General features: G+C 48.2%; 1 protein-coding gene across 1 annotated transcript; it reads left to right on the forward strand.

The window, feature by feature from the left end:
- Window positions 1–21549: 21549 nt before the first annotated feature.
- LOC119390649 (partner of xrn-2 protein 1-like) lies at window positions 21550–22277 on the forward strand. Its single transcript, XM_037658303.1, has 2 exons — window positions 21550–21651; window positions 22053–22277. Exons 1-2 carry the CDS (start codon window positions 21550–21552, stop codon window positions 22275–22277), a joined length of 327 nt encoding a protein of 108 aa, XP_037514231.1.
- The last annotated feature ends 672 nt before the right edge of the window (window positions 22278–22949 follow it).

Consider the following 22949-nt stretch of genomic DNA (forward strand, 5'->3'; position numbering starts at 1 on the left):
CATCTGAAGGCGTCGTTTCAGTTCTTCAAATGCTTCGATTTGCGCCGTTTCCCACTTGAATGGCACGTCGGTCTTCGTGAGGTGAGTTAGCGGTTCGGCGATTCGTGAAAATTCCTTGACAAAGCGCCTGTAGTAGGCGCACAAGCCGAGAAAACGGCGCACGGCTTTCGTGTCGGTGGGGGGCGGGAAGGCAGCGATGGCAGCTGTTTTCCGCGGGTCTGGGCGAACACCACCCTTGCTGATCACGTGACCCAAAAACAGCAGCTCCTCGTATGCAAAGCGGCACTTTTCAGGCTTCAAGGTGAGGCCAGAAGTCTTGATTGCTTGTAGCACAGTGTCAAGGCGCCGGAGGTGTTCGTCGAAGCTTGAGGCAAACACAATGACGTCGTCCAAGTACACAAGGCAAGTCTGCCACTTCAGTCCAGCCAGCACGGTGTCCATAACGCGCTGGAACGTCGCAGGTGCCGAGCAAAGACCAAAGGGCATAACCTTGAACTCGAAGAGGCCGTCTGGTGTTATAAAGGCAGTCTTCTCTCGGTCTCTCTCGTCGACTTCGATTTGCCAATAGCCGGTCTTGAGGTCCATCGACGAAAAGTACCTCGCGTTGTAGAGTCGATCCAGGGTGTCGTCTATCCGTGGGAGAGGGTAGACGTCCTTCTTCGTGATTTTGTTCAGGCGGCGATAATCGACGCAGAAGCGTAGGGTTCCGTCTTTCTTCTTCACTAACACCACGGGTGACGCCCATGGACTCTTCGACGGCTGGATGATGTCGTCGCGTAGCATTTCGTCGACTTGTTTGTTTATGGATTCGCGTTCTCGCGTTGAAACTCTGTACGGGCTCTGCCGGAGTGGCCTGGCATTTTCCTCTGTTATGATGCGATGTTTTGCGACTGGGGTCTGGCGGATTCTTGACGATGACGAAAAGCAGTCCCTGTATTTCAAGAGCAGGGTTTTGAGCTGTTCTTGTTTATGCTTCGGAAGGCTAGGATTAACGTCGAAAACTGGTTGAGAAGCTTGGTTCGTCGGTGTTGGCTCGGAAGAATCGGCGATGGCGAAAGCCATCGACGTAGCCGTGATTTCTTCGATGTAGGCGACTGTCGTGCCTTTGTTTACGTGCTTATACTCGTTGCTAAAATTTGTGAGCATCACTGTTGCTTTGCCTCCCCGCAACTCTGCTATTCCTCTTGCGACGCAAATCTCGCGGTTAATCAACTGGTGCTGGTCGCCTTCAATGACGCCTTCCAGGTCTGCTACTTTCTGAGAGCCGACGGAAATGATGACGCTGGAGCGAGGGGGAATGGTGACTTGGTCTTCCAGCACATTCAAGGCATGCTTCCCTGGCGGCGTGTACCGCGGTAATGCTTTTTCTGTAGATAGTGTTATCGACTTTGATCTGAGGTCGATGACTGCACCATGAAGGCCTAAGAAGTCCATACCAAGGATGACATCTCGGGAGCAATGCTGAAGGACTACAAAGCTTGCGGGATAAATCCGGTTGTTGATGGAGACCCTCGCTGTGCAGATTCCTGCCGGCGTTACTAGGTGACCTCCCGCTGTGCGGATTTCGGGGCCTTCCCAGGCGGTCTTGACTTTCTTCAGCTTCGTCGCGAACGGCCCACTGATGACGGAATAGTCGGCTCCAGTATCGACGAGAGCGGTGACGTTGTGGCCGTCGATGAGAACGTCGAGGTCACTCGTTCGTCGCCTACCGTTTCGATTTGGTCGCGGCGTCGGATCACGGCTACGTCGGTTTGTCCCGCTGCTTCGTCGTTGTGTCGTCAGGTCTTCTTCGGGCCGTGAAGTTTCGACGTCAGGGCTTCGTTCGGCTTGCGGCGTGTTCTTTAGATGTCGTTGCGGCGTTGTCGTCGGCGGCGGAGGATCTTCGGTATTTCGTCGTACAGCAACCGCACCTCCATCGGTTGCTGCCCTTAGTTTTCCGGATACGGGCTAGGTGACCGGCCCCGAGTTGGGCCAGTGTATGGTCGGCGTTGGGGAGAGACGTAGCGGCCTGGCGACGGCGAACGGGAAGGTTGTCGGGGCGTCCATTGCGTTCCCGCGAGGTAGTCGGCGATGTCACGTGGTCTTTCCCCTCGCTGTGGACGCGGCGCGTCGATGGCGAATCCACGCAGTCCCATCTGTCGGTACTGGCAGCGGCGGTAAGTGTCACGCCAGCTTCTCCGCAATGGTAACAGAGAGGGCGGTGGTCGGGGGCGCGCCAAACGTCGGTCTTCCTCGGCGTGTATCGTTGGCCGGCTGGCGGGTGGTGTGACGCCGGTGGCGGCGGCGGTGGTGCCTGGCGGCGGAACTGTTGAGGCGGCGCGGCGTCTTGACTTGGGCGAGGAGGGGGGCCGTTGCGTCGGACTGCAGCAGCATAGGTCACTGCTTGCAGCTGCGGCTGCGCTGACTCGGGGGTGCCCAGAGACTGCTGGATTTCCTCTCGGACGATGTCAGCGATCGACGCAACTTCAGGCTGTGGTGAGGGTAAGAGCTTGCGTAGTTCTTCCCGCACGATCGCTCGGATCGTTTCGCGCAGGTCGTCGGAGCCGACAGCATGAAGAACTGGGTTGTCTTGAATGGATCGGCGATTATACTGCCGGTTGCGCATTTCCAACGTCTTCTCAATCGTCGTCGCCTCTGAGACGAACTCTTGGACTGTCGACGGTGGGTTCCGCATTAGCCCAGCGAAGAGCTCTTGCTTTACCCCTCGCATGAGCATGCGGACTTTCTTGTCCTCGGGCATGGCTGGGTCGGCGTGTCGGAACAGTCTGCTCATCTCTTCCGCGTACAGCACCACGTTCTCGTTTGGAAGCTGCACACGGGTTTCCAGCAGAGCTTCGGCCCTCTCCTTGCGGACGACACTCGTGAATGTGGCAAGGAATCTTGTGCGAAAAATGTCCCACGTCGTGAGGCTTCGCTCTTGGTTCTCGAACCAAGTTCGGGCAGAGTCCTCCAAGGCGAAGTAGACGTGTCTGAACTTGTCTTCATCGGTCCATTCGTTAAAAATGGCGACGCGGTCGTACTTCTCCAGCCAACTTTCCGGGTCTTCAGCAGATGATCCGTGAAAGGTCGGTGGTTCCTTTGGGCGCTGTAGCAGCACGGGTGCAAGCGGCATGGTTGCTGTCATTGTCGCTGTTGTGTTGGTCATGGTCGGGGTCTTCCTGGTCTTGTCGGGTAAAGGCTGGTATTCTGGAGGTAGTCCTTGTGTCCTGCGGCTTGCTCGCTGTTCGGGGTAGGCGTCGATGTCTTCGTTGCGGCCCGGACTGGGTTCACGGCCTGACGGGGGCGACCGGAACATGAGCGAAGCAGCACCTCCACCAGATGTCACGTGGTCGTGACGTCGATGAAGACAGCAGTCGGCGTTTGCAGGATGAAACTGTTTATTTGGCCGAACTTGTGGCCGGAAAATGAGAACTAGCACTACAGCAATACACGCTGTACAAATATAGCGGCGAACAGGGCGTCGTCCGTCGATCAACTGACAAGCGGTCAATCGCGTCGGCTTTTATACAGGCGGTATCGAACTTTCCAGCAATATCGCTGGTGGCGGCGTTATCTCTAGACAAAGCTGGAACGTTCGCGTGCGGGCCGCAATCTTAACAGAACGATCTACTATAGACGTGAAGCTTCTCGAACAATGCTTCGCGGACAGCGTCGAGCGTTGATAACCGTCCCTGCCGGTCAAACCCGAATACATCAAAACAAGACAAGAAGTGGGCGTGGATATATTATGGTTTTTCTTGGCTTAAAGACAGTAGCTTGAGGTGCAGATATAGTGGGATGCTTCCAGCACGTACGCGTTAGTAACTTAATTTGGACACACCCTCGCCGGTAAGGCGAAAGAGCTAGAGACTTTCGACGGCGCGCGTTGTTGCGGCCGCCGCCGTGCACTTTTTTCCTTCGTTTCTGTTTGCTGTTTTCGTGGTTTGCCAACATCTGCGATGACGCTATAAGAGAATCAAGTGAGTGTACGTGATTGTGGGAGTTATGTGCGCTAATTCTAACATATGACATGTCTGATCTCGGCGTAGACGGCATCCGCGTGCGCTGGGTGTCGTTCGGGCGCTCGTACTCGAATGTGTTTGCTGAGTATTTAAGGATGGGTTACGTTTGTAAAACATGCGGTCCGTAACCGCTCACGGCGTGCCCCTGACTGCCGGAGGATGTCCTTGGGTGTCGGAATATGCTGGCGCAAAGCCGTGCTTATTCTGAAACCAAATTTTGAAGCCATTTCTCAGAAAAAAAGTGCTTTCATTCGTGCATAGCCAGTGCCTATTGCGAAACGATGTTCCCGCTGCCTTTTACGTGAAAATTTGTTTTCGTTGGGAAATTATTTCGAACGAAACACTCGTGTCAGATGTGTGTACAGTAACGGTTTGTTGAACAAAGGGTGGTTTTAAATACAAATAAGAAGTGTGTATGTTGTGGTTATTCTCAGAATTCTGGATCATTTCTCCCGCCTCTTCACTCCAGTTGACAGCCACACTCAGGGAAACGAAGGTGTCGCTTGGTCTGGCGCCTCACCGCTCGTGATGGGAAAATCAACAGCGGCGTTCGCCCTGTCAACCGAACGAGGCAGTCGGTCCTACATTTCTTTTCGTTGGACAAGACGACGTAGGAAAAGAGGTGAGTGGCACCCACGCAAAGGAGCTTAAACCAATTTCGTTTGTTGTTTAAAAGAGGCTCACGTGATTTTGTGCTGCAAGTTTGTCGCCAAGGGACGTGTTACAAAAGCTACTATTTGCAAGTTGTATTTTACAAGAAAACGGCAAAAAACTTGGTTCCTTACCATGCCTGTTTGCATTTGTTGTTTTATTGTGAGCCTTCATTATGTCCGTACGAACTACTTATTGCGTAGATTTTGCAAACTTTTACTGCAGTTTCATTTTCTCATCATAATATCACCTTCTGCTTTTCAGATACCGTTTTTATGGTGCTCACGCTGAACAGAAGCGACAACCTAGCAAGCCACAAGTCTGATGCGTCCAGCCGTCACCACTTTTTGATTTATTCTTAATCAGAAGAAATAAAGATTGAAATTTGACGCCGATTTCTGCAGTTTATTTTGCTCCATATGACACTATGCACATCAGTCACACATTTTACTTGGCTATACTCATAAAAGCATGTAGATGAGGAATACCTAAACTTTATAATTGGAAATCACAGACCATCTTTTCGCGCTTTCTGTATTACTTTGCTGCGAAAGGTGTGTTATTTTGACGAGTTTTAATAAAATAACGCTAAAATTGAACTTTTTTTTTTGCAGTCGCTGGGCAGAACGGCAAGTATTATTAGACTTGCTTAAAATGAATACTTCGCTATTTTCAACAGTAGTCGCGCAAAAGTAGAGCAAGGGTCAAATGAGTAGCTTAAAATAGTTGTGGAGTCGCTTGACGCTTCGGTGTAGGTCACTTGACCCCCGTAGGAGTGTTACCGCCAATAGTCGTCTGTCTCCCTATACGTGGTAACGTGATCCTTCGGATAAGAGTCCTTCCACTCTTCCTAGAGGGTCAGAGAACTCTCCTAGAGCGCACCGACCCTGACCCACCAAGAGAGTCACCGTGACTCTTTAAAGAGAGTCGTATACGTGGCAAGTCAGAACTCTCCGAAAAGAGTCACGTATACGCTTTCTTTTCTTAGAGTGTATTGCGAAACTGCCATAATTGTTTTCAAGTATCAGGCGCAGACGACGGCCGACCGCATTTTTGCAAACGGTCTGTAGACGACGGCGGGTCGGCATCGTTAATACAAAGCAAGACCGCGACGACATCTTTGCATTTCCGCTTACGTCGGCCTTGCATGTGCAGGTTACACTTAGTCCACGCATCGCGGTCAGCTTCAAAAAAAAAAAAAAGCTGATACGAGCATTTAGTAGGTACATACTGTTGAAAAGACCGCAAGTGCAAGCGTGTAGTGAAATAGCTTCGGTAACATATGGTACGAGAGCTGTAACTACCGATTACGCACATGTGATGCTCAAAACAGCTGTCACTGGGCCGAATGTCACCTCAGTGCTGTCTGAGACACTAACTTTATTTGAAATCGGCCGCATAACGAGCACACTGCATACCGCGTCGAGCTTCGCGCGCGCAGTTTGAACGCACTTACCTGTAACCTTACGTCGCACGACGCATGGCACTTCGCCGAAAGGCCACAATCGCTGTCTCTGCCAAAAACAGTTTCTTCCACGTCGTAGACATACTTCTCATGGGACAGCTTCCGTCTTTGCTGTGCGTTTCAAAGTTCCTACAGAACAACGCACATCGACCAAAGCCAGACTGCTGTGGTAGTGTCGAATGAACTTCAGCATGCGCTTCAACGTGTCCTCGTACACCTCGCGGCGGCTCTGTAAGACGTAGTGCTTCGCAGCCAGCTCGCCAGGGCGGCGCATCGCGTAAATTTTAGGCGCGCCACATGACCAGCGCTGGTTTACCATTACACTCGGACAAGTTTAGTGGCCTAATTTGTTTTTGCTGCTGTTGTCGTTTTATTACCGGCTCAAAATATATGCACAAGTATATGGGTAACCCTCCATGATAGCCTAGCATGCAACGTGTCGCGCTGCTAAGCTCGCGGGCACGGATTCGAGTTTCAACCACGGCGGCAGTATTTCGAGGAGGGAGAATGGCAGAGAACACCCGTGTGCCTGTAGATTTAGGTGTACGGTATTAATCCGGAGTCCTCCACTACGGGGTGCCTCATGAACATATCGTGGTTTTGGCACTTAAAACCCCAACAGTTATTATTATTATTAAGTAAACTGTCGGTCATATCAGGGTACAGTGTTGGATAAGTTGGTGCGCAGCTTAACAAGGGAATAGCATGGATGGTTTTGGGTTAGATCTACATGCACTGTGAAAAAAGGTAAGAACTATTTTTTTTGCCATTGCTAATAGAGCGAAGTACGTCAAACACCCAGTTAAAGATGGTACATTGTCTTCGTCAAAATGACGATCGGTCACAATATTCCGCATCACTGAAGCCAAAGGAAGCCACTGGCATTCAGTGAGCGAAGTGCTCTATTTGCCCACATCTCGATCTCTTATCAGTACTTTTCTCGTTGAAATTTACTGCGCAGAACTGACAAAATAAAAACAAGCAAATCGCGTACACCCGTGACCGCAAGATGTATAGTAGGAATGGATTTTATAAATTGACGGCCTGTGCTTGTTCAAAAAGAGATTTTTAATAAAGGAAAACGCGCTAAGAGAACCTGAGCTCGTAAGTCAACATCATCGTCATCCAAAAAAAGAAACCTCTACACGTTAAAAATACGGGCGCAGCGAAGAGAAGCGGAGAAAATAAAGACGAGTTCGGCAGGCCCGTCCAGAACACGCGCCTCGGAAAGCGCGGTGGCAAAGCGTCCCGTTTGCGCATAAGCTTGAAGAATGGCCGCCGGACATCGGCCGTCTGAGCAAACAGTAAATGGCACGATATTCTCGCGCCGAGCCCCTTGCCGGCGCCGCCGCGCACACATTTTATCTTCGCCAAAAGAACGACCTCCGGTTTGTGCCCCCGCAATTTTCTGGGGGCGGAACAAAATGGCCCACTGCACGGACACACGCTGCGGTCAATCCAAAACACGTGGCCCCCGCGAGCGTTTATATATATATATATATATATATATATATATATATATATATATATATATATATATATATATATATATATATATACACCCACATCGTATAGGCTTTTCAAGGCGTTCATGTGGTGTCCCTTTAGATATATATATACGTGTGCCAGGGCCTCTAGAACTGCATGGTTCGACTTCCGTATGTAGTCAAGGGCACCGACGCCGCTTTCGCATTGCTTATCGCTGCGCGATCGTTTTGGGGTCGGCATGCGAAGTAACGCTCTCCTGATTTATGCGTGGGCCGTTCTCTCTTAAATTGCGGAGATCTGATCTCCCTCGTATGCTCTTTTTTTTTTCCTTTTCCTTGCCATTCGAGGTATCCGGCCCGTATACTCTGCGTTTTGTTAGAAGCGCACTTGACATTTTCAAATTTCGGTGACCGAGTCAGCAGAGTCTGCATTCAACAACGACTAAACAAACAAGCAAGAATGGAAGCAGAGGAGAGAAAATTTCTGTTTAAGGAGAAAAGCATCTCCGGATCGAAGAAATAGCGGCCGATATTTTTGAGCCGGTTGTTTTATTATTATTGAAATGATGAATATGAGAGGTTGGTGCCTTTATGGCGACGCCGGCTACTCCTTCTCGCTTAGCAGGTGAAATATGCAATAAAAAAGATAAGAAGAAGGGCACGAAATGTCATAGAGTGGAACACAAAATGTGCAAATACAGCGCAATCGAACAGCACATGAGTCACAAGTAGTCCTCGGAGTAGCGGTACAGGGGTACGGAACTTCTTACGAAGTGGTATAGGCCGTTATATAGAGAAGCTGCAGATGCATCTACGTATGATGCGCATCCGAGGTGATGGAAAGCTTTGTCACGTGACGGTACAGATTATACATGTGCACTCCGGGGTTTTCTTTATGACGATGCACAACCGTTAATGAACAGTGTAGTAAAAAAAACCACCAAAGTAATAAGGAAGACTTGCTGAACGCGTTCAGTTTTGCCCGGCACATTTCAATTGTGACGATAGCATAACTGCCAGCTGTAAAGTGTGTACTGTAATATGCGGGTATAGCGAGCACAGGAAATGTTGCGATAACTACTAGTTGATCAAGAACTTATCGCTATATAAGGAAGCGATTGTCAACAAGGCCATGTTATCAGTATGTCGATCTGTAGTTCATCAATTAGGTCAATTTCATCTGTAGTTGTGCTTTATTTTACGTGAACGCAATCTCGCCAGTGATACAGCCTCCTTCCATACCTTCAGTAGCAGAGAGAGAGAGAGACCCTTTATTAGAAAAACAGCGATTTTTGCCGGCGCCTATTAACGGCTGGCATGCTACTCTGTGTAAAGATGGGAAATGGGATTGAAAGATTCCAGAAGAGAGGGAAGAAAATAATAATGAAAGAAGCATATAAACAAGTATGAAATGCGCAAGTGAGCGTGATAGAAATATTTAAAACTAGGCTGTTAGGTAAGTTGAGGCTTTTCTATGTGAAATAGTCAATCATTAAAGCTTTCCGACCAGGCCAATTTCTTTCAGGTAATTGAATAGTGACTGCAAAACCCGTCGCTGTTCTGAAGGGCCGGGCACCGGGCCTAATATGCTGTGCAACGTTAACTGATCGTGGCAAATCACGTCCATTTGTCGCTCAAACAATTGTCTCTCCGCGGTACGCGGAGAATTCAAGTAATATGTACTCCACTGTCTCCATATTGCCACAGTTATCACAGCAGGGACTCGTGGTCAGCCCTAAGCTACCAAAGACAGCAGGTACATAGCAAGCCTCAAAAGAATGGTGTAGAAATACTTATAAATTGGTTTGAATGCGTGAATTGTTGTCTTGGAAAACTGTTCACTGTAATCGCTGTAAGGTGGTAATGGCTATAGAAGAAAAATTACTTATGGAAGTGCCACTTTTTTTTTTTAATTTTGAGCCGGAAGTGCAACACCTGTACAGTCATTGTAAAGTCACGAATTTCAATTCTTTTTTTTTTTCATCATATTTCGGTCGTTGCGGGCGCAGAAAGGATTTTTGATACTTACAGAGTTCAGTCTTTGCCCGCCACGGTGGTCTAGTGGTTATGGTGCTCGACTGCTGACCTGATGGTCGCGTGATCGAATCCCGGCCGCGGAGGCCGCATTTCGGTGGAGGTGAAATGCTAGAGGCCCGTGTACTTACATTTAGGCGCACGTTAAAGAATACCAGATGGTGAAAATTTCCGGAGCCCTCCACTACGGCATTCCTCATAATCATATCGTGGATGTTTGACGTAAAACCACAACGATCATTATTATAGAGAGAGTTCAACCTTTGGCTCTATTAGAACACAATATGGTCTATCTATTCTCAAAGATAAAAGAAACTTAAACGTGGCGCTGACCAACTTTGTTGCATAAAGGTCAGGTGGTGCTGAAATTTTAAACCGGCGTTGGGCTGTCTCCTCTTGAAGGATTTTTCTAGCTTAATACTGTTGTTCCTCGCGGCAACAGTGGCTTTACCCATATCCTAAAGATGTCATTTACTGATACGACTCAATCAATTTGCTTTTTGTTCTTAAATTTTACATCAGGAATACTGGCGAGATTGATGCAGACGACGTGGGGACTCTTAACCCGACCTAAAATACCGTTATGCTCATTAGAAATCACTGTACATTTGCCGTGACATCATATTCCCGGCAACATTTAAATAGTTAAAGGGGCACTGACACAAAATTTCGCGGCCGCGAGAGCCTGCGGAATCGATTCCCGTGAGCACGCATATATCATCTGCAAAATACCAACAGTGGATATAGCTTGGAAGGTACTTTAAATGAATTTTGAAGCTCGCGTGAGCGATCGACACCCTCGGGCTATTGACACCCTCAAAGGTGACCCTCGGTGACCCCCTACTTCACTCACGTGACCCCGATGCAACAAGTTATGATGACGTGATAGCGGCTTTTTTTTTTTTTTTTTTGCCGCGTTCGCTCCAGCAGCCTACTTCTCGGCAGCTGCTCGTGAACCGCTCGGAAGTGCGTCAGAGTTCTGTGTGCTGACGTGATCGAGCGCTGCACCCGACAGGTAGTGATAGTTGCTCCCGGAGGCTTGTCGTTTTTGAAACCGAAACTGACACTGGTCGGTGATGAGGAGCCTGCAAATAATTATTTGTCACGCGCTGCAGCAAACAATGTGCCGTGTTATAACTAACAGGCCCCCAGCAACACATTGCAGAAAAAAAAAAACGCGAGGCCACAATTTTTTGTCAGTACCCCTTAAAGATGGCAGAAATATGCGACTGCTTTTGAAAGAGACTTGACTACGTTAACATAGACCATTTCCGTTAGCTTTCTTTTGTTGGCCACATTCATTAAAATATTGTTTGACGGGGGCACGATAGATACTCTGGTACCTGGTATACCAAATGGCTCGCTTTGTCACTTACCATCAATACCCCCTTTTAGCTTATAATTATCTCCGTACCAAACTTGATAATCGTTTCGGAGAGAATTTTTCGTTCCAGTCCATTCACTCAGCGGAAAAGTGTTCTTTTGCAGCAAATATACCATAGACTGCGTCTCGCAAGACACTGCGATACTCTGTCTCCAACCTAAAGGATGCAATCGAAATTGAGCTCGTGCCCAATATTCTGATCCCCTAAAAACAGAGCCTTTACGAAAATATTAACCCTGCTAAGGTGAATCAATCTGGTGGATTCGGTGATCTGGTGACCTGCGTAACTACACTTGCGTCAAGTTCTTGAATTCTCGAAAAAGTGGTGAGATTGTACGACGCCAGACAATACTTTAATAAGTAGGAAGTTAGATCGCAATTACTGTAGGCCTTCAAGCGGACACACTTTGTATGTGTGTATAGCCATCACAAGGGAGCTAGTCATTAAACAACGGTGTTTGATGAGGCTACCTTTTCCGGTTTCTATATGGCGTGTGTCTATATAGACGAAGAACATTTGGCCTAAAATTCGCGCGAAAACTGCCATTCATTGCCACGAACACAGATTTGTGCGCGAGCAAGCGTAATAGTTGTATTACTTAGTGAAAACTGACATTCTTTTCTGAGCCATCGCGTGCACGACACAAACATTTCTTACGACGACAGCGATCACGTGCGGTCTATGTGCACGATTCTGACCACGGGCCGTATCAATTCTGCAAGTGACATCTCGGACGAGCTCATTGCGCCCCCGAAGGAGGTCTGACTACAGCCCGGTCCACTGAAAGAACTAAAACATCCGTTTAATCTGAAGCATCGAGGTGTGGCCGCCGCTGAAAGCTCGCACCGCATACTTCAGGGCTGCCGCTCCGTTGGCGCACGTCACTCCCAGTGGCCTTCGGCTCCTCGCAATCTTATCCCTCCCATCCCTCTTCATTTCCCGTTTCTGCTCGTGGACTTGGATAGGCTCGCGGTGGACCTCAGTATGGCTGGCTCTCCCGGCAGCAGCTTTCGCGAGCGGTGGCGGGCGGCGGCGGGTCAAGAAGCTGCGCTCATCGTTTATCGGCGTCCACTGGTTCTTGATTTATGCGCTATATAGGGGCTGCGATGGCCGGCGCCTGTATATGCTTCGCCACCCATAGCGATGAGGTGAAGGGCGGGGAAAGAAGAAGCAGGAAGGGACAGTCCGTGGCTGCGTGGCGTGTATGGCGACCGTGCCTCCCGTAATCCGCGGTCAGCCTCGCCACGCGGCGCGCTCGTTTTCCGCCTCGGCTGTGACGTCGCGATAGCGCGCGCCCCGATGCTCGCGGCGTGATGGTCAAGGGCTGACTTCGCAGCGGCCGCTTTCCGCCGCTCACCGTCGTCGCGCAAGCACCAGAAACAGACGTACCGCGTGGGCCACAAATCTCGCCGCCGAGCGAGGAATAATAAACCGCGCACCGAAGAGAGAAGCGCTCGGCAGATACGCGGCATTCAAGCACACACGGCCATCCTTCTCGCACCTCCTGCTCGTCCCTTCCTCTCTTGGCTGTCTCTCTCTCGCCGAGCATTCTCATATATTCGGCGAGGAAAAAAAGGGAAGCAAGAACTCTAGGGAGTATGAGAGACAGAGCACATAGTCATCTTTCGCCCGCTTCCTTCTATACTTTTATTCGTTTGTTCTCTCTCTCTCTCTCAGTCGCCTCTATCGCGTTCGGCCCACTATCGACGCTTATGTTGACGCATAAGCGTCCAGGCTCCACGGACATTGGGGACGGGCAGCGCGTTAAATCACGCGTTTTCGTTTCCATGCGGCGCAGGCTGAAGCATCGGTGCTCCTTGTCAGCTTCTTTATTTATTTATTTTATTTTTTATCGCCTCGTTCGATAAGCGAAAAGGTGGCTTCCTGTCATTTAATTCTTTTACGCGATTTCGCTGTCTTTCCTTTCTTTCCTCTTTTCAGCTTAGGGATTTCGAGCGCGATGTACGTTCTTTTTTCTTCTTCGTCTTTCACCGCTTTGAACGCATTAAATTACTTCCGGATTACGTTGGTTACTCGGAAGGCGAAAAAAAAAAATGCCCGTTTGCTGTTCCATCAAGTAAAGTTGTGGGATCGCGATAAGGCGGTTTCCAACGGGTCGATCCTTGCGCTGGTGAATTTTTCTAAATGTCAGCTCAACGTCAAGAACTTTTCCGTTATTTTGGGAAGTGCGAACAATCATTTTTTTAATCATGCCAAATACTAATCGGACATCCGTGGTCACTAAATGGAATACGAATACTTATTCGAACGTTGTTGGAATATTTTTCCAATAGGTCTCGTATGACTCGAGAGCACTCTTATTTTCGTAAAACTGGCCTTTAATCTGTTTATCCGCAATCTGATTATCTGGAACAGACCGGACCAATGCTTAGAATACCGAGTATAACCCGTTAAGATGCTTCGATCTTCTTACGCAGTCTTCGTGTCCGCGTCATTTAATTCCAAATGCGAACGAACATGCTCCTGACATTGCAAACACATCCTTCATCACACACACTACAACCAATGCTGCCCTTCTTTAAACATCGTGAAAACGCCGATGAATATATTGATACATTTCGCACCTGTTGGCTTATTGGTCATGCCTAGGTGAGCCAAACTTTCTAGAGAACAATATATCCGATTTCATTTGAACCCTTTCCGCGTTCTGATTTGTACGAAAAGAAAAATAAAAATAATATAAAGTGCAAAACACCAGCATGAAAGACACTATTATAAATTTTATGTGAAATGGACCACATTTGACTTAGACTCTACAGTATGGGTTCTCCTGGAAAGCCAAATATTTGACACTCTGCGCACGTAAGCAATTGACGTAAAATATTTGATGACATAAATATCTGTCTAATCCTATGGTACACATCCATGCCAAACGGGATATAAAAAATCGCAGGGTTGCTTGTGCATCCACCTAAGACGACGCGCAGGCGAAAGCCACCTTCTTTTTCTTCTCAGCCGAAATCAAGGGAACCTACATGAACGGCCGGTCATGTAGGCTCCCTTGGTGCACAAGGCAAGGTGCACAAAGCAATGTTTTACAAACATTGCTTTGTGCACTTTGCGTGGTTTCGCACTGTCTCCATGATCGGAGGCACCTCACCTGGTTTTGCACTGCCTCCGCGATCAGTCCACCTCTGACAAAGCTACGATGTCATGTGATGACGGTGTAGGCTTATGCCACAAGAGCGAAGGAACGAGACGGCTGAACTCGAATCGACGCCAGCAGGGAACACGAGCCGTGGGTTCACGTGCCACTGCCAAGCGCCGTCTTTATTTGCCTCCGGTTTTGTTCGCCGTCCCCAGGAGGGCGCTACAACGGCACCATGGGGCGTTACGTCACATGACGTTACGCCAGAATGTGTGACGTCATGATGAAGTCACACATCTTTGCGATCTGTGACGTCATTGTGACGTTATAGGGTGACGTCATCAGATGATGGTGATTTTTTTCACCACTCGTTCCCGATGACGCAGGAGCGAGACGCCGACGCCGACGGTCAAATTTCGCGTTTGATGAGGCATATAAGGCTTTCGCCTTAATACCGCATTTCAAGATTTGTCCTTAACAATGTACATTTTTACCCCCCCCCCCCCCATTTCATTCGCTGTGGCTTATTTTAGCTTCCCCGCAGTAAGCTTGCACTTGCAGGAAAGTATGATTTACAGGTCACCCTACAAAGCCAGCATCTACATATTGAATCGTCGGGAGCTAGTTTAGGGATGCGTTGGAATATTTCGCAGACTTCCGTTGAATTGCCATGAAATATTTCAAACATGTTCTGAAGTAGCGGCGATGCTCACGAACGTAAACTACTCTTTAGAATTAAAACGTCGAAAAATATTCTCCTGCTTCGCAACTAGCATTGGGGGTATAAATGAGCAAAATCTAACGTTTTATTGCGATAGCAATTATATGGACAATCTCGGCTGGATTTTGCCGTCGCCGTCGCCGTCGCCGCCGTCATGCACCGTATATGTATAAGTATGTATATATATATATATAAAGGCCCCAAAGAAAAATAACTCAGAAAAATGCTTCCGAAGCGCGGTATCGAACCAGGGATCTCTTGCTCCGCAGCGAGCGGCGCTATCCACTACACCACGAAACGCAGATCCTCCACGTAGCTAACGGCGAGCGTTATATGCACACCATTTAGCGCTGGACGGACTCAGAGACAGCAGGCGATAATAAGCGTTTCTTCATTACCAGCGAGGTGGCGCTAGGAGCCCGACGGGCGCATTTAAAAGTCGTCGGCGAGCTCGCTCGCTTCTTCTTATATTTGCGCATGGGAGAAGCTTGCCCTTCCGCTGTCTGCTCGCGCGGTTTTCTCGTGGCGAGGGGTAGAGGAATGTTTCACGCTTTCACCGTGATGTCTGCGCTCATGTTACGGCGCGTACGAATGTCACTCGAGCTCAGCGACGCCGCCAAACGAACAAACAGAAGATGAGCGCGAACTATCAAGTGTCACAGCTCGACACTTGAAGCACGCTAGTTTCCTTCGCTGCTTCGGCCGCCTTTGCAACAGAAGCGCTGTTCAAACTGAGAGTATCCATTGGCGAGCCTCACTTCGTATAGCATTAGTTCCTTGCTATCGCATTCATTGCTTCGCCCTTGCGGCGAAACTGTGACTTTTTTTGAAACTTGAATAAATATACGTGCTATCGCTGATAACATCTGGAGTGTAGTAGACATAAAATAAACAAAAAAAAAAGGTCAGCCGACGATTCGACCATCATATTTCTCCAGAAAGAATTATGGCTGAGCCCCAAAATGCGTTTCTTTTTTTCGTAGGCGGAAAAGAACTAAGCAACACAATAGCAGCGGTGCTCCGAGTCTTCAAGGAACAGGGTTTCCTTTGAGTCTCTAGAAAACCACGAGATGCAATTCTTGCATCTAAGTATTGTATGTCAAGAGGGGCATGTTTGCTGGACGTACCACCCCAGGACAAAAAAAAAAAGTCGCTCCTGAACTACCAGTCGGCATATTCCAAGTTAATAAAGAATGGCATGACTAGGTCATGTATCAAGGCGTCTCTGACAAAGTCGAGTGTGCACACGGTGAACAAGAGTATTTCCGAGCAGGTCAAATGAGAGGATGAAGGCGGTTATCCTACATCAGTGGTGCGCATGGAAGCTATGAAGCTATTAAAATGGTCAAAGCAAGAAAAGAAAGAAGAGAAGAAAAAGAAAGGTCAGGACGAAGCGTACAAGAATACCGCTTCCCTCCCGTATGTTCATGCCCTGTCGCACAGGCTAAAAGAAATAGGAAGCAGGTGCAGAACGAAGGTGTTTTTTTCGGCGCAAAACAAGCTGAGTGCAATTTGTTCAAGTATAGAAAGGAGGACTCAAGGAAAAACGGCAGCTACCAGTCAACATGCACGGTAAAACATGAACAAATTCTTGTCAACTGTGCAAGTGCGGTGCTTTACAAGATACCCATTTCATGTGGACAAATGTACATAGGACAGACAGGGCGGTTTCTTAACAAAAGGTTAAGCCAAAGGAATAACAGCCTGAAAGGGATCGCTGCATGCTCTCATTTGGCGGCGCACTGCAGAAATTGCCGGGACAGCGGATCTCATCCCCTGTTCGATCAAGCCACTGTTATGTACAAACACAAGGATATCCTCCCCAGAGAAATAATGGAAGCTTCTACATAAAAAGGAATGAAGACAAGTGCATTAGGCGGCCGTCTATTACCCTCCATGACGGCGAAATAGAACTTCTGGACTTCGGATGAGCAGCAAAAAGAATGACACATCTTGAAGATTTGCGAACAGTGTTGCAAGTGCGAGTTTACGGTACTTCCTTACCTTATGGCTCCAATATGAAATCTTGTCGAAGGATACGGTTGTTACCTTAGGGTCTCACAAAATGCACGGAGATCTATTGTACCCTCTCCGAACGCCCTCGACGACCGGAGACTGGCAAATTCCGACTTAATGACACAGTGCGAATGTTGGCCTGTCTGACGGCCTGGAATGCTAGCGCGAAGGCTGGCTGATAATCACCGCGAGCGAGGCCGGAGGCAACCGAAAGTTGAGTTCCTGCTGCCGTAAATAATGCATAAGTGATGTCAAGACGCCGGAACCGAGATATGACTGCTGAAACTAAGAGCTACCCATGTCTTCATGAACAAAGAAAAAAAGACCTATAACTGCATTCATGTTGGAACTTTTTTAGCGCGCACAAAAGACGAAAGATTAGTCTTTTGCGCGCGCTAAAAAAGTTTCAACATGAATTCATACCAACTCGCCCAGCTCTTAGCTTTACTATAACTGCATTGTCGGTTTTTCAGCGACCACGGTGGTATGAAAGGAAGAGATGCACTGCAATTAAGGCGTGCAAGCAGGAATGTCACGCGGTATTATTATTATTTTTTTTTTTGCATTTCGAGGGCATCTGCAGGAAGCATAAAACACTAATACTCATAGATAGAGAGTTATAAACAGTCTAATCGGACGTTTTGCAAGCCACTCTACAACTTTCATTTTTCTTCAGCTTCGCTGCTTCACAAGGTGGTTAATTAATCTTGCCAGATTAAGCAATTAGGGGAAACACAAAAAAATAATGCTACTTACTCCATACAGTAGCCAGCAACATGCGTTTGGTAGCGTCGTCATGAAGTGTGTAGGAGTAGTTTTAAACTCTGGCTAGAGTTAGCTGGGGTACCCTGTATAAGACAGCATATATTGCCCCCGGAAAAAAAATGTATTGGCAGCATCGCATTTGTGTTTAAAAGTGAAACCGACATTAAAGGGAAACTTAAGCACTTTAAAAAAAAGACCTTGGAGTGTGCAATCATAGTTTGATCCATAGTGAATTCGAAAACCAATCTAACAGTTCACAGAAGTGAACGCCAAATAGCATTTCTTGGCAAAAAACAGCGGCTGCAGCCGCAGGGCTTCTTGAGATGCTGAGTGAACGCGGTGACATCTTCGGCGGGCGCGTCATCGGCAACATCAGAACTGTTAAAGCATGGCCTTCGTTATCAGTTCCACCAACGCGCGCAGCCGGAACTAGTCACGGAGGCCACGGGTGAAGATACGACAGGGCTGCGCGGCTCCGCCAATGCTACCGACGATGACGTAGTTCCGGTTAGTTTGTTTCCACGCCCACACTTTCGGCGCGTTCGCGTGGACGGAGAAAGACGAACTTTTCTTTCGCGTATCCTAAAGATCCTGCTGCCACAAAAGCGAAGAAAATTGCGCCATCATCGACAATAATGTTGGCCCCTGTTAACAACAAAGTTTTACCGAATTCTAAAACCACTTCAGCTTCCCTTTAAGGGGTTCGGCGTAAGCTCGGTTTTTGTAAGCTTGCTTTCCCACACCGTGTGCGCATGTGTGCGTACATCATGCGCGTCCTCAGATTACAGCTTATTCCGTTGTGCTAGCACAGTATCAAATGCGTGCACGTATGCCTACACGATATACATAAGCATTTCACCTTACTAGACCTTGCATTCACTCTAATGAATGAGCGCATGCACGTGTCGGTATGGCGCTAGGTCTAACCATCGTACCTTCCATTCGCCAAAATCATTTCAATGTGGGCACCACTTTATCGCTTAAGCACATCACACAGTGCGTTTGGCTTCGTCCTAAACGAAAAAAAAGTACTAAATGCCGAGGGGTGAATGCAGAATTTTAGCGATACCATCTCGTGATGTGTTGGCGATTTGGAAATCCTTGTGATACCGCAAAGCATGAACTGGCGTCTGCAGAGGATGGTAAGCGGTAAAAAAAAAAAAGACCTGAAGCCATGCATTTCTACAGCAATGCGCGTATTCATGCAAACAGAAAAGCAGAGTGCACAAAGTTCCGCTTCATCTAATTACGCAGAAATACAGGTTCTCTTTCTTTGTAGCTGCTAGAGCAAGCAGTAAATACTTCAATGACTCAGTCGCGCAACACAGTTTATATTGTGGTATAGGCAAAACACAATTTAAACACGTGCAAATTAAGCAAGAAAAAACATCGAGCACAGTGCGAAACATGAATGTGACTGAGGGCCAGTACCCCTTTGATTGGCAGATTGCACTTCTCTCACAATTAATAGGTACGTCAGGACGGTTGCGTGCATTGATGTGGCAATGGAGGACCCACACATCCCCATTAGACTGCAGTCAACGCGCTTTACTCCCCAACAATCGACTCAAACCGCATACGGCGAAGCGTCGCAGCGTACATTTGTATACGCGCCGCCGACCGTCTATCCACACAAAAGCGGCCACGGTGCTGCCACCTATAGCCCGATCTCGTGGCGAATAGATAAGAGCCCTCCGGAAGAACAACGCTCCTACGAGAAAACACGAGCGGAACAGCAGTGGGAATGCAATGACCACCGATCAACAATAAATTTTGTGTGCGTGCGAGCGTGCGTGCGTCCGCTCGTGTGTGTGCGTTGTGTGCGTGCGTGTGTGTGTGTGTGCGTGTGTGCATGTGTGTGTGTGTGTGTGTGTGTGTGCGTGCGTGCGTGCGTGCGTGCGTGCGCGCGCGCGTGTGTGTGTGTGTGTGTGTGTGTGTGTGTGTGTGTGTGTGTGTGTGTGTGTGTGTGTGTGTGTGTGTGTGTGTGTGTGTGTGTGTGTGTGTGTGTGTGTGTGTGTGTGTGTGGTCGCGATGACTGCCACCGCCGCCTGCTCAAGATCGTCAACTGTGTCGTTACCTTTCCTTGAAGATTCTGTCACATCTGTGCCGTGCGCTACACAGCTTCACCGGTCATCCATCTTGACAAAGCGGAATCGCTCCTGGGTTTTTTTTTAGAAAATGCTGCTGGCATGATACAAGGTGGTTTCTCTGCTCGCATGTCCATATTTAAGAAAAGCATGCGACCGCATAATGGTAGTTCTGCAATGAAAGTTTCGCCAATGCACAGAAAAACAATGAGAGACAACAATATTCAATATACACAGACAGTATACAATGTGAAAACAAAACATAGCTTCCGCGAATATAAACGACACGGACACCCAACGTGCAACAGTACATTATTAACAACACATTTAAGCGTCTACCCTTTGCTGATCTATGTGAGACATCCACAGATAGAACGAAGAATGCTATGCGTGGCGACGACGGCCGAAAGGAGTAGCAAAATGCGCTGTGCGCAGAATCCAAATATTTTCATGGGGCAAACAATTTAAAAGAACGCACATTAACTCGCCTAAAGTCAAGAAATCGGCTACTTAGTACTCCCAAGTGACTACCGAATAGAGGCGCTGCATCATGAAAATAGTTGACTACGCGACTACTGCAACAGCTATAGCATCAGGAAGGCCACCACACTTAATCAGTGTCTGTGCTGTAGGGCATGTCCCAAAAAAAATAAGTGACTTTCCTTCCACACATACATCATAGCTCCCCTCCCTCCCCCCAACCCTTTAAAAGTCAAGTAAAATTTCGTTTTATTGCGATAGCAATTATATGGACGCTCGGGGTGCGGCTCAAGCAGAAATGAAGCGCGCCAGCCGCCTCTGTTGTGCAAAGGAGCATGAAGGGGTGCCGGTGGCGGGACTGCGCCGCTCGAGCAGCAACTGCGCACTCTGATAACAAGGGCGTGGTCACCCGCGATATCTCAACAGACATCAGTAGACGGCGCCTACCCTTGTACTTGCTGCGCTCTCCCCACTTGCTTCACGCTGAGGCGACAGACAGCACGAAAAACCGCTTCGCTCAATGTAGCGCCCGTGTTTCCTTACACCAACGTTTTGTGGAGCTACGCGGGACCGGATCCTAAGGAAGTTGCTGCTAGTCTTACTTCGTATAACATACAATTTTGTTGCTATCGCATTCATTGCTTTGCCCTTGCGGAGAAACTGTCTTTCTTTTTGCCATTGAGTCGAATGGAGTTAACAGATGGCATTTAGTTTCATTAGATGTAGGGACGTGGTAGACATGAGGCTTATGAATGAGGCGCAAGCTGGGAGCGATAAACAAAGGCCCCAACCAGTCGCTACTATCGCAGGCCGACCCTTTCTTCACTCATACGAGTACAGGTGGGCCAGATGGCACCACGACTAAGTCACGTGCTGAGGCACACCGAAGGAAATGAAATATTTCAATTAAATCCCGCAAATCAAAAATGCAAGAAAAAAGGTTGAATAAATAGGTTGTCCTAGCAGTGTTTAAACAAGTCATCTATATTCCACCGTTTATCTCCGGGATGCAAATGCTTTAAACTATTTTTTTTTTCAGTTCCCTATTACGCCTGATTTCTAACACATGTTGGAAATCAAGTTCGTCCTTTCTTTCAGTCTTGTATTTTCTACTTTCTTTAATTAGCAGCACGTCTTGCTTAATCTTAAATGTATTTTCCATCTGTGATTCACAGTCCGCAGTGGACATGAGCCATGTCATAAGCTCGGCCATCATCATCATGATCCCCTGTGAAAGCCACTACGCAGGCCGCCCGGTGTAATGTCGCACCTGGAAGGTGTCCATACGATCAGACGGCGCCGCTTCTCAGTTCTGTAGTACCAGTGGCCGAAGAGCCGATCCGGTAAGATGCTGCTGCCCATCGAGTCCTACCGGCAACCATGGGAAAGCGACGAAAACTGGGAGCTTCGGCGAGAGTTTATCACGGCCAACGACGACAAGGTCGAGGAGGTGAGGCCGGTGTTTGCTTTGTTCAAGCGACCGCATAAAATCACACGGCATCAATGATTGAATGCTTCCTCGCGTGAGTCAGACATGAGCGCTGGTGAGCGTGACCATACGCGAATGTCGGCAAGTGAGTGTGCCCAAGTATGGATGTGAGGTCAAACGATTTCGAAACAGCGAGTCACAAGTAGCTCGCTCCTGCAAGGTGCGCGTTGCGTACTTATAGTACCGTCAAAAGTGTCTCAATGGCACGATGTGTCTGCGGAACCATATTCGTCATTCCTTCCTCCGCCGTTAGAGGCGCTACAGTGTTACAATTAAGGTACCTTCACAGAGATAGCACACTCGAGAGTGCGTCATCACCACCTCAAAGAAGCCTTACTCTTTTTTTTTTTTTTTGTTCACAGGTTGCGTTGATCAGCCTGTCGCAGGTGTTCGTCAACATGCTCCTAAAAGGTTGCAGTTACAACTCAGAAGTGTGGTCCCAGGTTGACGAATTGACCAAGAACGTCGAGAGGCTCCCGGAGCTGCTCGCCAAGCGCCAGAAGACCAGGAATATCTTGTTTAAGAAGGAACCGAAGCCGAGCCTCGCGAGCAAGAAGCCGCGCTATCCGCCGCTTGTACTGCGGTGAAGGGCACAACGTCGATGGCGTTGCAAGCCGAAGATTGCGCTTCGCCGAGACGAAATGTAGATGGAAGCTACTCTTGTCCTGTCTTCGTGGAGGAAAGAAGAACGTCCATTCAAGTGGATCAAGCACCGAACCAGGTTTAGACTTTCAATATCCACACTGTGTTCGATCTCCTTTTTGGGTGATGGCCCAGACAAAATTACAAGAGCTTTTCCTTGTGGCAGAGAACTGTACTGCTTCACCTCACGAGCATGGCTAACTGCGATCACCATTCGGATCGTGGGAGTTAGCCGTTGGCAAGCCGGTATACCGAAAGTGAGAGTACGCTCAATGCATAGCGGCTGGCTGTGAAAAATAAATGATTTTGAGTAGCGTACTGCTTGAAATTCGCTATGTGCCCAGCAGGGCTGGGCAAATGCACTTTGCCCATCGAGGTATGATACAAGATACGGAGACGATAAGTATTTGAGAAACATTTACAAGGTACCGGCATAATAAGTGCGTCAGATACGATACTTGCCGTTTATATATTCGATACATTTGCGAATTCCTCAATGCAGGTCCACAGTTGCGGCTATTTCAAGTTTGCAGTTGTTTACCCGCAGACTGCTCTCCGACATTCATAGTTTCTCGCGCTAAACACAAGAACGGGGACACAGAAACGACGATAGCAGA

Source organism: Rhipicephalus sanguineus, chromosome 1 (assembly GCF_013339695.2).
Source record: "Rhipicephalus sanguineus isolate Rsan-2018 chromosome 1, BIME_Rsan_1.4, whole genome shotgun sequence".
In the NCBI taxonomy this organism is placed as follows: Eukaryota; Metazoa; Arthropoda; class Arachnida; order Ixodida; family Ixodidae; genus Rhipicephalus; species Rhipicephalus sanguineus.

Bases quoted from the DNA above. Each gene is read 5' to 3' on its own strand.
- LOC119390649 (XM_037658303.1), top strand. From the start codon at position 21,550: ATGCTGCTGCCCATCGAGTCCTACCGGCAACCATGGGAAAGCGACGAA. The intron at 21,652-22,052 runs GTGAGGCCGGTG...TTTTGTTCACAG, and splicing joins ACGACGACAAGGTCGAGGAG to GTTGCGTTGATCAGCCTGTC.